The sequence below is a fragment of the Dreissena polymorpha genome, chromosome 10 (genome assembly GCF_020536995.1).
Source record: "Dreissena polymorpha isolate Duluth1 chromosome 10, UMN_Dpol_1.0, whole genome shotgun sequence".
NCBI lineage: Eukaryota > Metazoa > Mollusca > Bivalvia > Myida > Dreissenidae > Dreissena > Dreissena polymorpha.
Window position 1 is genome coordinate 53922917 of NC_068364.1, and position 14327 is coordinate 53937243.

The 14327-nt window shown below is 33.9% G+C and overlaps 1 protein-coding gene across 1 annotated transcript; it reads left to right on the forward strand.

Annotated features, from left to right (window-relative positions):
- The first annotated feature begins 542 nt into the window (after positions 1-542).
- Positions 543-3093, forward strand: LOC127848076 (uncharacterized). Its single transcript, XM_052380370.1, has 2 exons — positions 543-761; positions 2182-3093. Exons 1-2 carry the CDS (start codon positions 574-576, stop codon positions 2951-2953), a joined length of 960 nt encoding a protein of 319 aa, XP_052236330.1. The 5' UTR covers positions 543-573; the 3' UTR covers positions 2954-3093.
- The last annotated feature ends 11234 nt before the right edge of the window (positions 3094-14327 follow it).

Consider the following 14327-nt stretch of genomic DNA (forward strand, 5'->3'; position numbering starts at 1 on the left):
TTATTTTCCTAATGATAAAATGTTACAGCAAAACACTTAAAACAACAACAAAAGGCTAAAGTAACAATAGTAATATTTCAATCTACCATGAGCATATGATTTGTAATGGCGTCAGGGTTTTGATAAGGCTACGCTCTGAACCAGTCACATCTCCGCGCGTTGTAAACCGAGTGTTATCATGCAAGACGCGAAGCATGAATAATAGGAATCAATTAAAGTTGTACATCACTAAAGGTACATTATAAGTGCAATAAAAGGTCGCCGTGGCGTTGTGCATGTGCTTTCCACCTAATGACCGGCAGAACAAAACTTCATTCCCCACAGTTCTACCCAAGAGAACTACTCGATAGCGTTTCAATAAAACTTCGGCTTTCAATGCAATCGAGCTTAAATAAATAGGTTTAAACTAAAAATCAAACTAATTATCTTCCGAGTCAAGTACTGACTCGAGCGCGTCCAAATAAGTATTAGGATTCCGATGCAATCGAGCATAAAAATAGGTTAAAATTAAATTTAAAGAAACGTCTGTTACAGAGCATGATACGGGGCGCATCTTCCGAAGGGCGAGTGGGAATGTCCGACGAAGCCGTGGTCGGGATGCTGTACTCTTTATTCACCGGCGTCGGTATCATAGTCTTCCTCTTCGTCTCATTCTTCTTTTACCACCGCCGGGTCGCCGGCCGGCGGCAGAGGGAGATGGAGTACAGAGACTACTGCGAGCGCATGAGGCCGGATCTACTAAGGTTCAGGAGCAACCCCAGGTAGGGGCCAATATACAAAAAGTTACTCACAGAAATCTAACTTAAAATGTAATTGAATTAAACTTTCGGATTTGATTTAAAGTGTTTGAGAAATCTTCTTACGTTCAAGAACATCCCCATGTCAGAGTAAATTTTTACAAAGCTGTTGAGGTGTCTTCCTAACAATTTTAAATGGGCGTAGGTACTGTGTAGATGAGTGGCAATTTTTTAGAATAGGAATTAGCCCTTTTTCTTTGCGTTCCAGTCTACATAAACTTAAAGCCGAACATCTTTTCTTTCTTTTCCTAACTTTTTTTATTAGAGCGTTTTTGTGTCAACAAACAATGTCTTCAAACAGAGGAAATTAGGCAATATTATTATAGATCTATTGGTCATAATTCGTTTTTGCTGCAATCCATCATTCATTTAAAATACACTGCTTGTTCGAAAAAAAAGTAAACTTAATTCCGCCAACGTTACCAAATATACTTCGATATCTCGCTGAACCCTAGGGCATCGTTTACGTTCATGGCCTTGACTGAAATGCTGTTGAAAAAAAGGCGAAAATAAAATCAATCAAAACAAACACTTGCAACCGTCTTTTGCCACCATTTGTTCATTACGCATAGATCCATTTTTTTAGATAAAACAATGACTTTGTAATAGATGGTATTGTACAACATATCATGGAATGAAATTCGTCATAAGTGAATCAAATATCGCTGTCAATAGCATGGTGGAAGATAAGTGTTTGATGGGTGCTCTGTTGAAGCTAAATGAAAAATAGTGGTTTTGTTTGTCATCATTATTTTCACTCCAGTGAACAATATTATGTGTGACATTTTTTCTCGGATATCACATTTTCCTTCCGTAATAACTTGTGTTCAGTAAACAATATCATACCACTGACGTTAATAGTTTTAATTATAGACAGCAGATACAACAAATATTTTAACCATTTATGCCTAGTGGACTCTCCCATCCTTCTAATTTGGATCAATTTATTTAAAAAATTAGGGATGTCTAGTATATTTATTTCAATATTGAGATTCCAAGGTTGCTGTATAATAATGATTATAGTTATTACAATATTATTATGCCGTTGTCTCGAGATAAGCTAACTTAACCCATTTATGCCTAGTGGGCTCTCCCATCCTTCTAAATGGGATCAATTTATTTCCAAAATTAGGGATGTCTAGAATATTTATTTCTATATTTAAAATATTTCTTACTGAAATTCCTTTAAGCAAACAGCGCGTACCCATATGAGACGCCGCATCATGCGGCGTCTCATCTGGCTCTTCGCTGTTTGCCTAGACCTTTTTTATAGACGCTAGGTATAAATGGGTTAAACAGACATCCGAGAACTTACGTTTAGTTTATTTGTATCTTGAACGTAATGTTACTTAGTTGTATTGTTTTTCAAATGTTGTTTTTATAGATGCCCTAGTGCATATAACGGTATGTCTCGAAGGAGCGTCAATCGGTTTCTCTGTAGAGGAATTACGAACCCGGCTTTCCATCCGGATAATGAATCGACAGACGAGCGTTTTGGACATCCCAAACCAAACTATATTTTTGGGAAACACGGAATACTATTTATAGATCAAAAGCCAAAACGAGTTTTCAAAACGACACACGTTGACGCCATGAACTATTCGGAGTTGCTCTGCGAAAGCTGCAGGGCGAGAATATTTCAAGACAATAAAAAACCAACGTCGAAGGAAGCTTATAATAAGGCAAAGACAAAAAATTGTGGAAAAGACGAAGAGATTGATAAATTTGAAGTCGATGCAAAACGGTTAAACGAATGTGTAAACAGCTTCAACACAAATATAAATACAAATATAAAATCACATGCTGAACAAAGACAAGAATTCAAGAAAGTTGAATTTGAAGCAGACGTGCATTCAAGTGACATCATTTATGAAATCAACGAACATTTGAAAGAGGATAGCATATGCACAACCGAAGACGATTTCGAAATGAATCCGTATTATTCAGAAATAAATAGTGCGCCACCAAATCGTCGGCAGTCAATGGTTTCTGTCCAGGCGGACACCGGATATGGTGCTTTATACGGAAGGCGAAAATCAAGTGTATTTCGTCTGCGTCAATTTTCGGTGGAGGCACCGGATATCCGGTCTTTGCCCGTGCTTGAGAACGAGTATTATGACAACGTTTTTGAATCAATGTCCTTAACCCATATGTGATAATAACCGTAACCAATTGTTACATTCCTCGCGCATGCGTGTTTCCATGGCCACCACGCATTTCATTGCTCATACGTAATATGTGATAGCATCATCATTGTGATTGTTGTTGTTGTTGTTGATTTTGATGATCGTAATTCATTGATATTATTTTTTATAAGATTTATATGTGTATTTGTGCAATAAAATTGTTGAGGACAACTGAATAGATGACCGGAAAATTTAAATTCATTAAGTTAATATAATCAAGTTCATTTTCATTAAATCAAAACCTTTATGGTTGCAAATTAGACAATATTATTCGCGGGCATATCGCTACATTCCATACACGAATTCGTCGTGGAAGATTGAATTAGAAATTTAAAAGCAGTTGCCATAAAATCAGAAACAGTAAGTCAATCAGTTCACATATTAGAAGCTGTCTGCGATAATGTTATGAACTGATGTTAGCCATTGGTTAATAAGATATATCGAACGAAATGCCATAAGCAACTGATAAGTTTACTGTTTAACAATTGTTTATACCAAGATCGATGATGACCTGAGCGAGGAAATTAAAAACTACAAATACAATTTCGATGCTCATAACACATGAACCTCCATCCTGGTCACGTGATCCGGGTTTTCGTACCGAGCAATTTAACTTTTGTTTTTGACTTTTTCCTGGAATTCTATCTTATCATTTGCTTTTTCTCCTTTCAATTTGAACATAATCGAGTGAAAATCTTTAAAAACAAACTAGCAACACGATAATTATCAATTTAAAAATAAACCATGAAAGTAAACATAATTACGTCTTTATTCTGAACGATACAGCTTTATCTAAACAATATCATTGTTTATGCAACAGGGTTAATTTCGATATTGCTTCACTGATGATGGGATAAAAACACATATATTGAGTTGTCTCACGTTTCCTTTATGTACCCTACTTGTGAACTGACAATTAATAAGAATGATTTCAAAATTTCCAGTTTGTCATAAACGTTTAATATATTTGCATATATTTTTGTAATGTCGTCCCTCATTGCCCCCAAACGGCCAAACCGGTCAATGGATTGATGATGATGGTGATGATGATGATGATGATGATGATGATGATGATGATGATGATGATGATGATGATGATGATGATGATGATGATGATGATATTTGTAAAAACAAATACCTTTGGAACAAAACAAAAAAATTGCGATACCGAAAGATTAGGAGATTATTAAGCTAAAGCAGTATAGATTAGGATCTGAAATAAATAACTTTTGATATAAAACAAAAAGTTTTACATAACCCTATATATAATTACATCTTTGAGACATTATAAAATGACTGATCATTTCAAGATTAAAGCCTTTTGAACTGCTTTGTTCGCATATCAAATGTTCTCAGAAACATTAACGTCAATTTTCAATTTCCTTCTTGATCACACAGGCTAGTCTAGCGACTTAATCATGTGCAGCATTCTTTGAAATCAGCTTATTACATATAAGTCAGAATGCAAACAGCATTGCTATGGCCCTTCTAATTTGCAGTCTAATTAGAGTCTAATTATTTCACCAAGTATCCTCATTTCATTATGTTGATACTGTGATTTCAGAAATCGATATGCTTCGTATTTTTTTAATTGAACTACCAAAGCAAACACAGGGAATTGAAAATAATTGAACTAGACTAAGAATCCGTTTTCATTATGTCTGTTAAATGCCATAATATTATTGTCAAACAAACGTTTTTGTTCAACATCAAAGTGCATTCGTACTTTGCAATGCTACAAATCATTTGAGAAACGGAACGCACTTTGAAATACCTTGTTGTTTCATCGTCGGATCACCATTGTCAGATTATCAATGTAAATGTGATGATGTTTATTGTGTACCAACCATCAATGATGCGTGGATGTACAGTTAGCTAAGTACGCTGTACTATTAGTAAGCGTCTGCCTATTGGTTCAACATCAAGGTCATCCTTAAAGGTGAAACACCATATGTAAGAATTGTAGGCAAAGATTATATCTGAAATATAATTTATCTAGATATTTAATAAATTTTAAATATTAGAGAACAACCGCTAAGAATGGCAGATCGGCGGTGTGTCGTCAAAACGCGAATGTTCGAACCCGAATGCTAATCATGGTTAACCGATATATTGTCAAATACAATGAATCAGGCTGCTAATCACAGCATGTTAAACTGGAATGTCTTCAAACAAAATTATAGAACTCGATTGCTAAGCATGATACCAGATGTCGTCAAAGAAAATGATAGAACACCACTGATAAACATGGTAAACCAGTGTATCGTCAAATAGAATGATAGAACCCGACTGCTTAGCCTGAACAATCGATGTGTCGTCGACTAAAATGAGGGTCGCCCTAAAATGATACAACTTGACTGCTAAGCATAGGTTACCGGTAAGTCGTCAAATAAAATGTTTTAACGCGACTGCTTAGCATATTCAACTGGTTTGTCGTCAAATACAATAGATGGGCCCCAATTCTAAGTATGGCAAACATGAGTGTCGTCAAATAGATTGATACAAGCCGCATTGTACTCATGGTAAATCGAATGTGTCGTCAAATACAATGATAAAAACCGACTTCTTAGCCTGTTAACCGTTGTTTCGCCAAATAGAATGATAGAACCTAACTGCTAAGCATGGTGCCAGTATGTCATCAGTCAGAATGATAGAACCCCTACTGCTAAATGGTAAACCGGTGACGCGTCAAAAAGAATGATAGAACGCGATGTTCAGCGTGGTTTACCGGTATTTCGTCAAATTAAATAAAATAATCCGACTGCTAAGCATGGTAAACATGTGTCGCGTCAAATATAATGATTGAACGCAACTGCTTAGCATGGTAAACCACTGTATCGTCAAATAGAATGATTGAACACGATGCTAACCATGATTGACTGATATGTCCTCAAATAAAATGACAGAAACCTGCAAAGCATATTAAATCGATAATCAAATGCTTCTGAAGATCCTATACTCTAATATTGCTGTTTACAACTTGCAAAACGCCTACCTGCTCATAAGTGTTTGAATATTGGTCACAAACGGAGTCACGCAACAAGTCAACCGTGCATTTAGTTACAATAATGAAGCTAAAATAATCAAAGATTTCTAAAGTGTCATTTTTCTATAAATTGTGCATGGATTGCATGGCACTGTCTGTCATGAAGTTCGCAAAGAAAAATTTGTTTCAGTAAAAGTACATTACTTAATGTGGTAATGTTGCTGTAATGCCTTATGCCTAGAATTATCTGGCAGATAATGCAAGTCGAAAGTATGTTGTTGTTTTTTTTAAATTAAAATGTACACATAATTAATGAGTTCTTACTATGTAAACAGAAAATAAATAATTTGTATCGGATTAAGTTTTGATTTAGGAACAGAATAAATTATTTGTTGCTTCCTTTCTTAAGTTAGGTCATATGATAACTGATTATTCTCTTAACGTGTCTATCAAGCACGGAAGCATTATGCAATTTAAAAGAGTATATCTTTGCATTACCTTTGATTTTCCAGATTGAAATTTAGCTTCTGGTCACTATGCAATGTATATGTAGATTATTATAGAATCTTGAAACAGGTCTGGTCTTTCAAGGTTTCATGCAGCTTCGTCAACTACCAATCAGAACAATGTTTTTTTTATGTGATATTATGTTTTAAAAATTACTGACCTATTGATTACCAGTACATGTATATTGTAATATATACACCCAACAGTTACAGTGCACGGATGCATGATATGTAATTAGGGTAATTGTGTTCGTCGTTGTATGGTTATTTCTTAATTGGTTACCTTACCTCTCAACAACGTAGTATCGGTAAGAACTTATCAACATAATAATTTGTAGAATTAATAGAAAAATAATGTCCCTATTTCACGTATATTTACCACAAAAGAAAGTATTTAACATTTGCCAAATCACGAAGAAAAACATTTAAATACCAGGTCAGGTATTTCAAAGAGTCTCACACTAGATTTGCCGTTCCGATATTCTGCACAGCGTAAATGTTCTTTTAATCTTCCCTTAAACACAAACATGAATATATTGTTATACATATTTATAATCATCAACAAAATGAAAACCTAAAGATCATTAAAGCGACAACGTTCTCAGCTTTTACTTTTACGGGTACGTCAGCATACATTAAGAACACTTTTGTTTACATAATGTTATATTTTGTGCAAGTTTGAAATATTGATTATATTGTTATTAACACCGTGTCTTGGTTATGCATGCAATAGTTAAATTTAAGTTTGCGTGGAAAGCAACAATGATGCAAATATTCGTTTGTGTATAGTAATTCGTAATTAGCAAAATTACGTTTATAACAAAGTAATATCTTTCATATTAGCAACAAAGTTATTTTTCGAATAAATTGATAAAACTGCCCATGTGGCAAAGTATTTAGTTTACGTATATGTAACAGGAAAAAATAGCATTTCACATACTGGTGTTGTATTTTACGGGCTCCATGTGTTTCGGTCGATTATGAATACCTAGACGCTTTGCAAAACTGCTTCAGCGCTGCATGTCCTCTATTGGTAAAATTATCACCCTACATTACGTTTGCAAAGAAGTATTTCGTTGCCAATACCTTGTTTAATAATGAATGTATTTCAACATTGTGACAGGCTCTGGTAAAGTTTTGTTTTATAATCGCCTTTGATCGTTGTTGCCATAATGTCTTTACTGAATTTCTACAGAAATTAGTGAGCAAAAGAAGTTTGGTTGTGGCATTATTTGAACTACACATTATGTTTTAGATATGTATGTCGCTGTCAACGCTTTTTAACTACCCGTGTAATGCAATATTGAAGCAAAGCATTGTGTTTTGTCATTAAACTGCTCTAATTATTCATGTCGCACCTTTGAAGACTTTTCATATTATTTAAAAGATTAAAAGCAGCTTTTTGGCAGTATTTTTTCCATTTAATTAAAATTTCAATTTTGTTTAATCATTAACCCAGTGGCCGCGTATGTTTCCAGAAATCTCAGTGAGATTGAGATGCAGCAATACTCTGCTTCAATATTCTTGGCCATTGGCTGACTGACGATATTCGTTAATAATTCAAGACGGTCGCTAATCGACCGGGACAAATATTCAGCATCATAGAAACATAATGAGTATAGTGATCATTTAAGTTGGAAATAAAAGACATCACTAAATTAATAATTTTGGAATGTTATACATCATTGATTGCACGCTTTAGAACCTATGTCTGTTTACATGATAGCTATCAGGAATTATTTTCGTAGTGTCAAACATAAAAGGTGAAAAACAATTATTGAATAATTAATATATTGATCAATTAATGAACCTTGTGAAGTATGTGGCTTCCTTTCATTAAAATTGAATGAAAAACAATATTTAAAAAACTGATGAGGAATTTACACAATGAAGCAACATGGAACCTTGTTCAATAACATCAAAACCATTTGAAAAATCATTCAAACCAAACATTGTTATCTGACATCCATATGACATTCAAGAATAGGCTTTTCATACAAACAGTACTGAAGAAAAATTGGGTATAGTAAACTAAGACGATGAAATGGCTAACAGTATAGTATCTCAACGTGAATAGCGGGTTAACAGTGATCGAAGATAAATCTACGATCGATAGATTGGATAAATCTTCGAAGAACGTAAGCTCATTACATTTTTATTTTTGAGTATTTTTTAAACAAATCAAAGTGTCGCATTTGTGATATATCTGTAGTGCCCTATAGCAATCGTCCAAGGTTTTATTGCAACATTCCACCGATAATGCTTGTGAGTTTGAAGGCGTTGTGTTATTTATCATGTTAAAACCTGTACAATCCACTGGACAGAGGATTACCAAATACAAATCGCCTTTTGGTGATAGAGTTCTGAAATATACTTACGAATCATGTTTCTTGTTAACGATCACTGGAGCTAACAAAGGTGTGTGTAACACACAACAGTAATTACGGGATGTTTATCCGAAATGATTAGCTTTTACTATGCCATAAAAAAGGCACCTTTCGTGACTTCGTAAAGGAAATCAAATGGATGCACGTTTGTTTTCAATGTGTTGTCTAAAGTGGACAAACGCATAGTATTTGATATGTAGTTGGCCTAAATATTGCTCATGATTCGAATTGTTTAAAGTATGTTTAACATCTATAAAACGGACACATTTGTAGCATCTCCACTTCAATGACTTTGTAATATCAAACGAAAGCAATTGTGTAAGTAATTTTGATTTAAATAATGCATGCGTAGGCATTTTTCGTTTATAAAAACTCCGATTAACGAAGTACCAGTGAAACATTTTGCGTTTTATTGTTTCCTGTGTCTGTCTTTACATTACCTTTGATTATTTTTATTAAAATGTAGCTACTGGTCGTCAATATTCAATAAAGATGATTATTATATACCTGGTTGACCGTATTGTTCTCGTCGTGTATATAGAATCTCAAAACAGGTCAGGTCTTTCAAATTGTCTCACAATAGAAGTTGATTTGCAGTTCTGGATTTCGCGAAAGGCGTCAAGTCTCTTTTCATCTTCCAAGAAACGCGAACCATGGGTATATTGATTTAAATATGTATTAACATCAACAAACTGGATGCCAAGCGTTCATAAAGTTGACAACGTTCTTCAAGAACCCAATGCAATACTGTGTATATGATATTATTAAATGCATGGTTAAAATATTGATTACATAGTTGTCAAAACCTCTTGTTGTATAAACACCCAACAGTCAAAGTGTGTGTTTGCATGTCATGCAAAACGGATAACATTTTTCTTCGTTTTAAAGTTTTTCATAATAAATATAAGAAGCATGTTCTTTAATTATGTTTTATGATAAGTGTACTTAATTCACGCCTATATCGCACTTTTACCAAGTCTGGCATACATTTAAAGATCAATAGCAACTTTTGTGGCAGTCTGTTTTCATTTAAGCAAACATTGCAACCCTTGCAATATGCAATCATTAACACTGTCATCGCGTATGCTTCTAGTTATCACTGTGCAGCAACTCTTTTCTCTGGAGATTATCAATTGGCTGCCTGACCATATTTGTTAGTAATTCAAGCTGAATGTCGCTAACCAGTCGATCAAACTATTCAGCGCCATAAAGCCAGTATGGGTATAGTGTTAACTGAGGTTTGCAATAAAATACATTTATTGTGTGCATTTTAATTAATGGATATAAACATGGTCGCTATAAGGATTGAATTGAGTAATTTGAAAAACAAATAATTTCAGAAAACATCAATTTATCAGAAAATCAACCTTTTAAAGTTTCTTCTGATGTTAATATTGAATCAAACAAGTGTAAAACATAAATCCGGAGGAGAGTAAACAAAGAAGCAACGATAATACTTGCTCGGCTTGATGGCAAAGAGTCGCACTGTTCATTAATCAAAATGGGATTTACAATCAGAAGAATGGGAAAAAATGAGACAAATTTAAACATTGCATAGGACAAACACGGGGTTTCAACGCATAGTAATTGCATGTGCACAGTACTGAAGGAAACGTGTGTAAAGTAAAATAGAACCAGGAAATAGCTATTGCTATATAATCTTTACACGAATAACGTTTTAACGATGACCGAAGGCAATACCACAACCGATCGATTGTTTAATTCTTCGGTCAACGTAATTTCATTTTCTTTTCACTTCTTTAGTTATTATCAAAAAAAATATGTAAAGCATTTGTCATTTATCTCTACGTGCCACATGCCAGGTTCCGATGCAATAGAATGTAGCCAATAATGTATGTGAACTTGGGATTGTTGCGTTTTTTACCACATGAAAACATTTTTAATCCAGTTGACAGATCATTACCAAATCAAAACGTTTCGTCGATTTCATCGACGTTTTTTGATAGAGATATCAAATATTTTCACGATTCCGGTTGATTGAATAACTTTATTGAAGCTAATATGTATGTGTTACATCATTTGACTATAAATGATGAAGCTTTATCCAACGTTACAAATGTTGCCCTTGAGACGACTAAAACACCTTTCGTGTGCAACACATTTATTTTCGATATGTTTTAGAAGAGATACACGCACAATATAAGTGTTTGAGATTTGTATCACTTAATATGGTACATGCACACATAATTCAACAATGAAGCCTTTCACTATGGATTCACTTGTATCAGCCATACAACTTTTCGATTTCTTTCTCAATCTTTTCAGGAACAAAAAGACATGTGTATGTGTGTTTGTAGCACACACTATGGTCCATTTAATAAATTTGCTCCTTGATTATTAATAATCTGACGGTTGACACACGTATGTTGCTTGTCAAACCCACTCAAGTGGGTCTGCGTATTAAACCCTCAAATCCCCTCAACGAAATATGCCTATCTATTAAGATTTATTTAAGTTGATACATTTTCATAGTTTTAGAGCTATGCCCAAGACAAAAATAATTTCATCCGGCCGACCTGATGTACTTCCTGAATCCAGGATATAGCCTCTAACAACGTGTGTGTGCAGTTTTAAAATGATAATGCAAAATTTAATTCAGCTAAAGATAGTGAAAAATATCTTCGTTTACATTGGTATTTCTTGTACAACTATTGTACAGTTTAGAGTTTAGATCCTATGCATCCGTCAAGCTGTGAAACACATTAGTTTAGTTTAAATCTATTTATTTTAGATTGATTGCATCGAAAGCCTAAGGCTTATTTCAAACGCTATCGAGTCCGTTTCCGGGGACTAGAACCAGTACTTGATGTATTTGAGAGAGATCTAAAGAACGCTTACATGCTGGGGATCGAACCCCTGACCTCCCGGTCGCTAGGCAGACACCATATATACTACAACACGGCGACCTCGCATTGTGCCCCTTTGAGGAAGACAATACTGTACCAGCCTACTATGATCTAAATCAGCAATCGACATGTACAAGTTAATTGCTTCTTTACAATAAATAACCATTTGGTAAGTGTTACTATATTAAGTTATTTAGTTTTAAACATAGCTTATGTTACATAATGTCAACTATTTACTGAAATTGACTAACACACACAGTCTTGTAGACTATGGGTTTCGGTCAGAAAAAGTTATTGTTGCGTTTTCCTCTGTGATAAGTATTAATTTGACTTTAAACTTAACATATTCTCAAAGTCCGCTGTCAACGAGTCAACATGATGATCAAAGGAAAGAATGCTTAACACGTCCATTCATGAGTGATATTTTAATTCGCTAGCATGAGACGTTTTTCAAAAATTCTACTATTCAAATAAAGTACGTTAAGTGTAATCAGTACACGAACAATACAGTTTTGTTACTAGATTCGAAGGAAAACCGGCAGATTTACGGCGCACTTTTCACTATGTCTACCATATTTGTACTTGGTCCTACTGCGAGTTACGTCACATTGCATATTGTTTCCGAATAAAATCGACCTCCATCAAAACAGGCAAAAAGAACTTATACAATTATTTATCCATTTATTTCAGAATCTAAAGTCTCTCATGCCAAAGCAGTTTTCTTCATCAGAAATATATCGACACATCGATGTGTAGTGTCCTATTAACTAAATCATAGATTATTACTTAGATTAACAACCATAAATCAAAAATAAAAAGTGTGTGCGTGTGTGTGTTTAGCAAACAGTTGGGTGTAAGTGTTTATATATAAGTGATATTAATCTTGTTTAATAAATAACTTTCATCTTGGTATCAAATTGTTTGTTTGTTGAATCTGATTCGATTTTACTAAAAATGATTACTTTTTAGTTGATTCCGAGTAATATGACCATCCTCCACACATGACTGAAATGAGAACTTCCTGTTGATCATGATATAAAAAATATATCAGGCGACGTTATATCAGGCAGATATCAATGCGGTAGTATGATAAAGGATAATATCAACAGTCAACAATTGGCCTGTTTTATTTATGCTCACAGAAAATATCGGATTGACAGAGATATTAAGTTAGCTTATCCCGAGACAACGGCATAATAAGTATTGAACAGCGATCATTTGTAATAACTATAATAATTATCATACAGCAACCTGGGAATTTGCGCCAAATATGTCCAACCAAAGTATCAATTGAATGCATAAGGACACCGGTTATTTTAATAATTTCATATATCATTTATTTGAATGATTGCGAAAGATGAGCATTTGTAAGCATGCCAGATATTGAGTCAAATGTGTCGAGTTGAATTTATTTGTTGACGACAATCCTGAGTGTAAACATACTTAATACTATTTTATTGTTATAGACTTAATTACATATAAAGTAAATAATATAATAATATTAAATAATATAGAAAATAAAACAAACATGCATGTGGCTAAAAATAAGAGCATTTTCCAACATTTAAATTTGACTAAGCTCTCAAAAACGTTAAAATATCAAGGAACGTTGTTTTCTCGGTTTTAAACTGTTGGAAATCATCAAAATCACTGACACACCCAAAACTAATTCTTTAACAAAACCTAAACCCATAGAGATATTTTTAAGCAAAGTACGTTTAGTTATTATAATATTAATATCTGTCGGCTATATACACAATTTCGAATATTGGTAAATCATCACTTGTCAAATTCGAATTGAAAATTCTAAATTCGGTGCATTTGATTCCTTGCTGCACATACGAACTGATTGTGTTTCAATGTTGTATTGTCAAGAGTACAAGAGGGAATATCAGTTGTTTACAGCTTTGTCTTATAAAATTGCTTTACTTATAAAAAATTCTCTTAAAATCTGCTGTAATAACACTTTATAGAATTGTTTCTTCATTACCACCCAAGAGGTTTCTTTAAGATCGCGTTTATTAATGCCGCAAAATATTCATGTATAATAATAGTAGTAGCATCTTCAGCAATTAATTAATGCTTATTGCAATGTTGCCGCTAAAAGTGTTTCTTTGTTAAGAGATGTATTTGATGATTTCTTTGTTAGAACAAATTTATAATGAGCTTAATTGCAACTTTATCAGCGGGTATTGTATCCTGAAGATAGGCGATACATTTCTTAATTAGCGTTTTCTCGCAATATAATATACTCTTTATACTACATTGGGTGACCCACTCTCACTAGATATATCGTCGCTGTCGTTCTCAAACCTCGATATGACTTATCAGTATGACTTACGCGTCTACGGCTTATACCGTATTTTGCAGATTCATTTGTTTGTTGTTTTTTTTATACAGAATTACACTTTCTAAAACATGATTATAAAACAATGTGACGGTTTTTTCTCTCTCCTGAAAAGTTGGCATTTTGTAGGTACGAGGTTTGAGAACGACAGCGACGATATGCTTATCATTGTGCAGGCTGCTGAATTGTTATACATGTATTAAAGAGGCCTTTCACATTTTATGTCATGTATTGAAGCTTGTCATTAAATG

Excerpts from the sequence above, each read along its gene's own strand:
- LOC127848076 (XM_052380370.1), top strand. The coding sequence starts at position 574 with ATGTCCGACGAAGCCGTGGTCGGGATGCTGTACTCTTTATTCACCGGC. Across the intron at positions 762-2,181 it reads AGGTTCAGGAGCAACCCCAG|ATGCCCTAGTGCATATAACG; the intron begins GTAGGGGCCAAT and ends TTGTTTTTATAG.